This window comes from Octopus bimaculoides, chromosome 1, assembly GCF_001194135.2.
Source record: "Octopus bimaculoides isolate UCB-OBI-ISO-001 chromosome 1, ASM119413v2, whole genome shotgun sequence".
NCBI classification, from domain to species: domain Eukaryota; kingdom Metazoa; phylum Mollusca; class Cephalopoda; order Octopoda; family Octopodidae; genus Octopus; species Octopus bimaculoides.
In genome coordinates, this window is record NC_068981.1 from 73,118,575 (window position 1) to 73,129,636 (window position 11,062).

At 35.9% G+C, this 11,062-nt stretch overlaps 1 protein-coding gene across 1 annotated transcript in view; it reads left to right on the plus strand.

Moving 5' to 3' along the window:
- The window catches only part of LOC106867431 (DNA ligase 1), a 125,388-nt gene extending 114,754 nt beyond the window's left edge, over positions 1 to 10,634 (plus strand). The window contains exons 23-24 of the mRNA XM_014912306.2: positions 1,558 to 1,650; positions 10,451 to 10,634. Coding sequence (XP_014767792.1) covers positions 1,558 to 1,650; positions 10,451 to 10,537 — 180 coding nt within the window. The 3' untranslated portion in view covers positions 10,538 to 10,634. The remainder of the gene's footprint in view (positions 1 to 1,557; positions 1,651 to 10,450) is intronic.
- Positions 10,635 to 11,062: the final 428 nt, after the last annotated feature.

Consider the following 11,062-nt stretch of genomic DNA (forward strand, 5'->3'; position numbering starts at 1 on the left):
GATATTCCACAAATGCTAGATAGGGAGATGGAACTAGCAGCAAATTTTGTCGAAGAGCTTTGAAGCTACATAGAGCAAGTGGAAATCTCTTAATTGATTCTGTATTAGTTTTACAATTCTGTTTTGATTTCTAGTTGAAACCAGTCCATATTATATGGTTCTTTATTTCTGCTGTTTATAATTTTGATAAAAGCATGATTAACAAACAAAGAAATCTGACACCTTTCAGCTAAGTAAGAATTTGTTATGTGGTTGTTACCCAATTATGTTTAGTGAAATCTACAGAATCCGAGGAACCTCTCAGCAAGCTGATTCCACTCTACTTACATGTCATACAGATTGGCTTTGCATGAGGAGAGAAACCCTTCTTCTAGCTACTATAGTTCCATTATATTTATTTCCAGTTCATCTTGTTTCATCTTGGTAACAGAAACCATCGAACTGTTTCTAATGAGTCATCTGATCAGCTTATGGAATAGGTACTCAAACTGCTTGCTATTTAACATGGTCGAAACCTCAGTTCTCTGTTAAACTGTCACTGTAAATTTTGTTTACCAATATTGAGTGTATACTATTAAGTACTTAGCTAGTTCCTTCTTATATATTGAACAAGCTAAATTTATTGTAGTCTCTATAATTAGTACTTTATTTTTTGCTATGTTGATTTGTTCTCACATGCTAGACTATTCTTCTAGTTTTAGAACTTATATTGCAGCTTTATTGTATCGTCTGTAATGAACTCAGCTAAACAGTATCTCAAGGATAACCAAGTCTGATCTCATATGTTACAGCTATAAGAACTAATATTAGCTAGGAGTTGATTTGGAACATCTTCTTGAACACTAAATTCATCATACTCTCAGTTTTAACATTGCAGGGCTTACATTATTCTTACAGTTTACAACCCAATTTATATTTACAACCAAATTAAAAAAAAATATTTGTGTATTTGTCAATGGGGAGCAGGATAGCACCTATAACCTCTCACTGAGCTTCTGAGATTGAGAGATTGAAAAAGGAGGAGTTACCATCATACCCACCTGTTTATAGAGTGTAGAATCAATCTTAAAGGCATTCTCTTAGTCAATAACCTCTTTTGAAGTAGTTACTTCATTAAATAAATGACATCCGTATTACCATGTCAATTTGTATCACATCCAAATTATTTGTATAATTTTCTTCTAACTTTTCTATGTTTCTCTCATCTACTTTCTGTCTGTCATAAATTTATTTGAGGCCTCGACTGAAACATGGCCTCAAGTAAATTATGTCTTTGGTATTCAATTGCAGGGGATGTACCTGGCTTCTGTATCTATTTACATATAGGTAGATTGAACAGTTTAAGAGAGAAGTTTCTTAGCTATTGTTCAGATTGCATCCCCAGTACAATTCTGAGATATGAGTTAAAGACTTTATTTAGAAACCACAATTCTTTTGTCAGTTCCCCCTAAAATTTATTGGAATGTTGTTGATATATTGAATACATGAACATGTTATATAGCAACATACTGGATCAGATTACATTAGTTAAAATTCTTTGGTTCATTTTATTTTCAGGTTGATTCTGAGAAAGGTATTTCACTTCGGTTTCCACGATTTCTTCGAATCCGAGATGACAAAAAACCAGAAGAAGCTACATCTGCAACTCAGGTATTTCAAGAAAGATTCTTCCTTGCCTTTTGACCCAATGTTTCAGTGACATCTTGGTCCCTTTTCTTGTCTTCATTTTCTTCCCCATGCCCATTCTCCTTTTCATCTCTTTCTTTCTCTCTTTGTCTCTCGCTTCTCTATATCTCTCTCTCTCTTCATCACCTGTTTCTCTCTCACCATGTTCTATTTCTCTTCATTCCTTTCTCTTATCCTACTGACCTACCTGATTGTATATCTGTATAAGTGGCTCTCTGTCAGTTGCAATGATGAGGGTTCCAGTTGATCCAATCAACGGAATAACTTGCTCATGAAATTAACATGCATGTTGTTGAGCACTCCACAGACACCTGCATGGCACCTTGAATAAGTGTATTCTAATACAGCACTAGGCTATCCAAGGCCTTGTCAGTGGATTTGGATGACAGAAACTGAAAGAAACCTATCGTTCGTACGTACGTATGTACGTACATACATACATACATACATACATACATGTATGTGTGTGAGAGTCTTTGTGTCCTACCATTCAACACAACTAGTGTTGGTTTGCTTACATCCCTGTAACTTAGTGCTTTGGCAAAAGAGACCAATAGAATAAGTAGCAGGCTTTAAAAAAAAGAAATTAGTACTAGGGATGATTTGTTTTACAAAAGACCGTAACAAGTAACAGATAAAAGATAATAATTATAATGATGCCTTAAATAATAATGATTTCTAATTGAAACAATGATACACTGAGTTTGACTAATTAGTGAAGTTTAGAGAAATAAAGTAAAATAACAAAGATGAAGAGCTTCTAACGATGCAAAAAGGGAAGGTTAAGTAACCTTTTTTAACAATCCCTTTTCACATTGTAAGAAGATGTCTGTCTTTATTACTTGTTATTTTATTTCTGTACCACAATGCTTCAAGCAAATTACAACACTCTTCTGAAGGTTACAAATTTGGATGAGTTTCTGTACCACATTGATGCTTTGAGTAAAAGGCCTTCTCTGATAAAAGACGTTTGTGAACTTTTTACTAAATAATATTTTCTATCACACACCAGCAACACTTCCATCAAATTTTGGTATTTATTTGAATTTGAATTAATCGACTTTCTTACAAAATGAGGTAGAGGGGCATAAACTATCTCATGTTATAATTTGCTGTTTATTCAAGCAGTTTATGAGTTGCTGATTTGGGAATTTTAAATAGATTACTTAATAGATTAAGGGAAAAATTTTTCTTTGCTTTTCTGCTTTATAAAAAATACTTGTTTGAAAGCGACTCAAAGTCTGTAGTATAATGGTATTGTTGCTGCTTTGTGTTCAGTTTAAGATAGATTTTTATTGAACTGGAACCACAGTACACTCTGTAAAGTGGTTGGTGTTAGGAAGGGTGTCCATTGAAATGTAGAAATGAAGCCAAAAATGAAACATGAGCAAGATGTAGTAATCTGATCCATCTAGGTGAACAGAAACCCACCGATCTACTTTCTAACTTAACATGTTCTGACTCCATCCATGGCAACCCATGTCAGCATGGAAAGCAGATCTATGTATGGTAGTGGAGGCAATATCTGTGTATCATTCTGATTTGATTTGTGATTGTGAGGTTTAGGTGTTGTGCTACTGGTCACCCTTCTGTGTGTTCCAGTTTGCCTGACTGATCAATTGATTTCATTCAATATTTCCTGCTGAGTATTTTTGACTGTATGTTGTTTAACCTTGGGTCAAACTTGATCAGGTATTCATCTCTCATCACCTTGCTGCAAATTATCATGCTCTCTTTCTTCTGTTCTCCTTTCAGTTGAAGGGGCTCTTTCATTTTGCAAGTTACAATGAAATTTTGCTAGTGTTGGTGTGGGACAAAAAGCATGTGGTACACTCTATAAAGTGGTTGGCATTGGAAAGGATATCCAGTTACAGGAACCATTCCAAAATTGAGATATTGGAGCATGATGCAGTCCTCCAACTCATTGGATCATGTTGAATTCCATGGCAGCATGGAAAGTGGATCAACAAGAAAACTGCAGGAAAGCTGCATGATAGTGGTGTCAGACGTTGCATGTAGACCAGTATATAACTTGTTTTATTCTTCTCTTGACATGTGCATTGCATTTTTATTCTCTTTTGTTTTACGAATTCAGTATGCACATGCACATTGCATGTTCATACTTCTCTTTCCAGTTCTTACTCAAAACTGTTGACAGAGATCACAACTCTCTCATGAACCTGCGTTTGTGAGGAGCGCTTCTTGCTCTGATGGTTGTGAAGAAGAAAAAAATGATAATGACTCCAGCTGTGTCCCTGCTATTTTTCATTCAATGATACTGTATTTCAGAATTGATCGTCCTGTTTTGCCATGTCCATCTGGTAAAGTGTGATGTGAGAAATATTTGGTTGTTTCTAGCAGGTTGAATGACCACATACAGGCTTGTTAATTTTGGTAAAGCAAATTGTTTTAAGAAAATCAGCTCATTAGTAAATGTGTAGAAAAATGGAAAAGAATCAGATCTTAGTAGTATTGCTGAAGTCAGATTAAGTCATAATTCATAATTTGGTTCCTGGAGTTATTTCCCATGGCAAACACTGAACTGAGATTGGACACGTCAGCTATTTTTGGACGTTAATGGAATAGTGTAACCTGTTAGTGTTGAGTGTCTGATGGATAAGTTTGTGGAAATAAAATAGCATAAAAAAGAAATCACAAACAAATTACAGAAGTGTCTAATTTGAGAAGACATAATGATAGGCATTCTATTGCATTCATAGTATTGTGGTTGAGTATCTTTTACATTAACATCTGAGCAGTTTATTAATACACATTGTTCAGTTTATCAATGAAATTGTTTACACCTGAAAGTGTTTTATGCTGTTGTCATATGATAATTATAGAAACGATAGCATTGTTTGTTGCTTGCCTGTTTGAAATTCCATTTCTGTCTGGTTACTCCCAAAATATAAATTCTCCTGTTCATTCATGCTGAGAGAAGGATGGGACTCATTTCTGTTTTTAGGTTTTAAATATCTTACCTGACCCAGCTTACACTCCTGTTTATAATTTTTACTATTCTATATCTGCCAAACAGTTTATATAGTGTTTGGAACATAGACTAATATGGAATTTCAACGTAAGCTTTAACCCTTTTGTTACCATATTTCTGTTGAAATAGCAGTAAAGAGGTAAAGACTTAAAAAGTTACCCTCCAAAGCACAAGTCCGAGCAAGGTTGTTTATGGAAGACCAGCTATCACCCATTGCCTCCCCTCTCTATGCCACCAATGTTATCCAAAGGAATGGCAAAAGCTGATACAGCTTGGCACCAGTGACATCGTAACTTATTTCTGCGGCTGAGGGATTTGGAGCAGCATGAAATAAAGTGTCTTGCTCAAGAACACAACACACAGCCTGGTCCAGGAATCAAACTCACTACCTCATGATTGTGAGCCTAATGCTCTAACCACTGAGCCAGGCATGCTGCTTTTAAGTCCGTTAATTTTAGAAATAGTGAAGAATTTAGTAAAATAACTTCATGAAGATGATATCTGGAACACCATCATAAAATTTTGATGGAAGGTTGTAATTTAAGGTTACTTTAAACAGTATCATTGAATTAGGGGTGTTGGTATCAAAAGGGCTATTAAAATGGGTGTAAATTATTTTATGAGATAATTTATTAGGTTCTAGAATGGAAAGACAGGTTCTGTCCTTAAGTATTGCTGTTGTGTGACTTGGTTTAGAAACTCATTTCAGTAATTTTTAACAATATACTGACATGTTGCAAGAATTTTTAACTGATGAAAAATTTATGGCATTTAAAAAAAAAAATTTACTTTTTAATAATTTAGTCTTGAAGGGGTTAGTCTTGAAGGACCTGAGAAGGCCTTGAAGACGTCTGAGGTTGATAGTTGATGTTTAGTTTCAGTATCTGTAAGTTGATCAGGAAAAGCATGAACAAGGGAGAGAATTCCAGTGAGAAGAAGGAATTGGGTTAAGTTTGGTCTAGGGTGGGTAATAACAGTAAGATCTTTGAGCTGATAATTAGTCTAAGAGTTAAAGGATTATTAGAGATTGTGTAGAGATCACAGTCTAATTGTAAACAATTGCAGCATGGAAGGTGTTTATAAGCCATTTAAAAACACACAAAACCGTTAGATTCACTTCAACATTTATATTTAATTTGTCAAAGTATTTTCGTCGCTTTGAAACTGCGACCTGTTCACTGACAAAATTCTGTGCTGCATCACGGAATTTGTCTGTGAACAGGTCGCGGTTTCTCTCTACCTCTACCCCCGTCTCTTTCATATCACACCTTACCATCTTAGAAAGAAAATAAATCATATTGTATAATATAGTCCGAGGTATGCTGTTAGTTAAGGGTGGTATGCCTTTGATTGTAAGTGTGTTCAATTAGCGATGACCTGGCACTAAACAACAATATATATTGGATATCAAGCTGTGGGAATTTCTGAACATGGTGCTTGACTGCCTTCAAAGGATAGTTAATTCTCCCTTAGATGCACAAGAATACCGGCTAATCAAAGCTGTAAAATCTTCGATCATAGGTTCGCTCTCACACAATTCACCTGGGGCTAAAACAGCAACAATATATACTGGATACTTGGTTAAACAATCACACACTGAAATTAACACTAAGCCTATTCATCTGTGGGTATGATGGGGGACAGATCTTTCCAAAGAATATCAGCATTGTAAGTGACATAGTTTCTTTTGGAAATAGAAGTAAAGTAGAAGACTTAAACAAAAGGGAGCATAGCACCTACACAGCCTCTACATGGTTGCTTGTCCTGTTGTAAATAGCAACTAAATTCCCTCAACTTACAATCCCTTGCTATCTTAAAAGAAGAGAAGAATGCATTAGAATAGTGTAATGCTTGATACCCTTAAAAGGATAGCCTAGTCAGGACTGGAATATATTTGTTTAAAGTGTTTGATCTTTGAAAAATGCAAAAAGAAAACATGCCAATGAGAAGTCTTCTGCATAGGCAAAGGCATGGCTCTGTAGTAAGAAGTTGCTTCCCAACCACATGGTTCTGGGTTCAGTCCCACTGTGTGGCACCTTGGACAAGTGTCTCCTACTACAGCCTTGTGAGTGGATTTGGTAGACTGAAACTGGAAGAAGCCCATCATGTGTGTGTGTGTTCGTCCCCCCACCACCACTTTCCAACAGGTTTTGGTGTGTTTGTGTTCCCCATAACTTAGTGGATCGTTAAAAGAGATCAATAGAATAAGTACTAGGTTTTTAAAAAAATAAGTATTGGGATCAATTGATTCATCTAAAAAAATTTTCAAGCTGGTGCCCCAGCATGGCCACAGTCTAATGATCTAATAGAAATAGTAGCCAAATTTCTTTAAACCCTTATGTTGGAATATTTCTGTTGAAGTACATGGCCTATTTCAATTAATTTTGAAAATAATGAAAAATTTAGTAAAATATCTTTGTCATTATTAAGCTAATGTTTGGAACATAGACTGACATGGAATTTCAATGTAAGGGTTTAATGTAGATCCCTTTTAAAACATGAAATTTGTATCATCAAATCAAAGACAGTCTCTGACAGGTTGACATCAAAAGGGTTAAATCACATTTTTAGTATCTTCAAAAAGATATCTTCAGCTATATTTAATAATATAAAATTAGACACGTGATGCAGAAACAAAAAAAAAAAAAAATAATAACAATAACTATAGGATGGTCATTGCTGGAATGGTCTTTTGGCTTACCTGTGGCTAAACAACAACAGCAAACAAACGATCAGACTAGCAAACATGTCTTAGGTAATATTTATATAGTTATCATTTATCTCTTATGGTTTGGGAGCTGTGTTGTTGAAGTGGTAATATTGGACTAGATATGCTGGTTAACTAGCATGGAGAGTTGTTGGTCTTGAAGTGTAACTATAAATAGCCTTCTCTTTTTACAACTCATGCTAAAAATATAATGTTGATTCTCTCTAGGATATTTCTAACCCAAATAATTAGTTTTTGTCTCAATTCTGAAAAACAACAACAACAATTTATTTATTTTCTCCTTGAAAATATTTTCGACTTCTGCTTTCGACATTATGTATTTTCATTGGTATGCTGGTGGAGTTAATTATTATAAGAACAGTGGGTTGGTAAAACCGTTAAGAGTGCCAGAAAGAATGCAATGTGGTATTTTAGTTTCAACTCTTTACATTCTGAGTTCAATTGCCAATAAGTTAAGTTTTTATCTTTCACCTTTGCAGAGATCATTAAGTAGAGTATCAAGCAAGTACTAGTGATGAAAAATTGACTACTCTTTCCCTAAGATTTGAAACCTTGTAAAGAAATGTTACATTGGGATTGGCAAAAATCAATAAAAGCATTGGTCAAAGTACTTTGTGGTCTTTGCTGTGGCTCGTTACATTCTGTGTTCAGATCTTGCCTTTTATTCTTTCAAGTCAAATACTGGTGTTAAGGTAATCAACTGACCTCTTCCTTCAAAATTATTGACCTTGTGTCAGAATTAGAAGCAATTATCATTCAGCAAGCTGGCAGAATCCTTAGCATACAGGGCAAATGCTTAGCAGCTTTTTGTCCATCTTTACGTACTGAGTTCAACTTCCTCTCGGGTCAATTTTGCCTTTCATCCTTTCGGGGTTGATAAAATAAGTACCAATTGAGCACTAGGGTCAATGTAATTGAGTGAACCCTCTCCTGAAATTGCTGGCCTTGTGCTAAAATTTGAAACCATTATTATTATTTTTTTTTTTTTAAGGTGGGGGTGCTAGCAGAATTATTTGCATGCCGAACAAAACATTTATTGGCCTTTCATCTGTCTTCATGTTCTGAGTTCAAATCCTGCCATGGTCTGCTTTGCCTTTCATCCTTTCGGGGTTGATAAAATAAGTACAAGCTGAGTACTGGGGTTGATATAACCCAAAATTTCAGGCTTTGTGCTTATAGTAGAAAAGATTATTATCGTTATTATTATTATTATTATTGATAAACTAAGTGTCAGTGGGACACTGAGGTTGACGTAATCAACTAGTCCCCTCCCACAGATTTCAGGCCTTGTTCCTATAGTAGAAAGGATTATTATTGTTATTGTTATTGTTGTCATTGAAAACAGCAAGCAGGCAGAACCATTAACATGCCCATCCATCTTTATGTTTTGATTCCATCAAGGTCAACTTTGCCTTACATCCTTTCGGAGTTGAAAGAATAAGTACTAATCAAGTACTGGGTTTGATGTAATCGACTCCCCCACTACCCTCAAAAACTGATGGTCCTACAGCATTATTATTATGTCATAAAAAATTTTACGAGAGCTGCACATAATGTCTTACAGAGCATGTAATTTTGTCTCACTCACTTCATCATCATTTTAATATCCATTTTCCATGCTTTCATGGGTTGCGTAGAATTCATTGAGGCAGGTTTTCTATGACCAGATGCCCTTCCTGTTGCCAACCTTTGCTTGTTTCCAAGCAAGGAAATATCTCCCCATGGCTGGATATGATTGCATAGAGGATTCCTTGTATGACTGTGACACTGATATTTGTTTACAGCTATGATGAGATGTCAAAACAAGGAGATTCAAACATATATGAAGACTCTTCAGCACACTTGCACGCACATAGAACATACACACACACACACACACACACACACACACACACACACACACACACACACACACACACACACACACACACACACACACACACACACACACACACACACACACACATTAAAAAAATTGTAATAGAAACACAACAAAAAGAAAATTCACTGTGATGGCACCGTTGCCTTCCTGGCACTTGTGCCGGTGGCACGCGTAAAGACATTCGAGCGAGATCGTTGCCAGTGCCGCTGGACTGGCTCCTGTGCAGGTGGCACGTAAAATGCACCCACTACACTCTCTGAGTGGTTGGCGTTAGGAAGGGCATCCAGCTGTAGAAACTCTACCAAATCAGATTGGAGCCTGGTGTAACCTTCTGGTTCACCAGTCCTCAGTCAAATCGTCCAACCCATGCTAGCATGGAGAGCAGATGTTAAACGATGATGATGATGATGATGAGTCATTGCTAATTCCGTGTCAGTTATCTTCCAAAAGATCATAACAATTTCACACCTTTAATGATAATATTGCTCACTTTGGTGGCAAAAGCAGCTATAAGCCATTGGGAATAGTGAATGAATGTATGAGACAATGACGAAAACAAACACAACAAAATGTAGATATATGAACAATAGAATAATTATACATTATGGAAACACAATAAGGTCATGTGGTTCTAGGACTAGACAAATATAGGATAGCGCAAAGAAAAATGGAAAATGTTCTATGGGATTGGAGAAAAGAAAGAGACAGATGGAAAACCTGAATGAACCTTGTTGAAAGTGGAGAAGGAGATGAGAGAAATGTGACTGATTGAGTCAAAGATGAGGCAAAAAGGAAATGGAAGAAAAAGATGAAAATGGTCACAGGTCACATGGTGGTGGGAAAAGAGAAAAAGTGGCAGTGGGCAGAGAGACATAGCAACACAGAGGAAAGTGTTAGAGAGGGAAAGAAGGAGAGAGAGAGAGAGAAAGGCAAAAGAGAAAGAAAAAGAAAAATTGCCACACACACACACATATGGCAAGCTTCTTTTAGTTTCCCTTTACCAAATCTACTCAGAAGGCTTTCGTTAGCCTTGTCTTTCTGAACTTGATAGAATAGATTCATTGTACATACATCTCTGTAAGTAACTAGCCTTATATCTAATCAAACTCAGTACTACATGTCTTCTAATGTTTGTGATGATTTATGTGTTTGTTTTCTTCAGGTGGCTAACATGTATCGGAACCAGGAGCAAGTGAAAAACACACAAGCCAAAAGTGACCCAAAAGCAACAGATGATGATTTCTATTGAACAAAGAATGCTATGGAAGAAAGAAATAAAACAGTAACTTAGGAATGTTGTTTCTGTATGTTTTTTTTTTTTTTAATAAAGTTTTTTTTACATTACTATATAATATTGTTATGTATTAATTGTTCTTGCTGCCTAACTGAAGTCAGCCCTGTTTGTGCACATCTGTATTCAAAGGTGTTAATGTTGTCCTATGATCAAGGGTGGTCATTGTTTTTTTATTTCAGACATAGTTTATCTAGGACTACATTATCCAGTGTATCCTTTATTCTCTCTTTACTCTCTTTTACTTGTTTCAGTCATTTGACTGCGGCCATGATGGAGCACCGCCTTTAGTCGAGCAAATCGACCCCAGGACTTATTCTTTGTAAGCCTAGTACTTATTCTATCGGTCTCTTTTTGCCGAACCGCTAAGTTACGGGGACGTAAACACACCAGCATCGGTTGTCAAGCGATGGTGGGGGGACAAACACAAACACACACACATACATACATACATACATACATATATATATATATATATATATA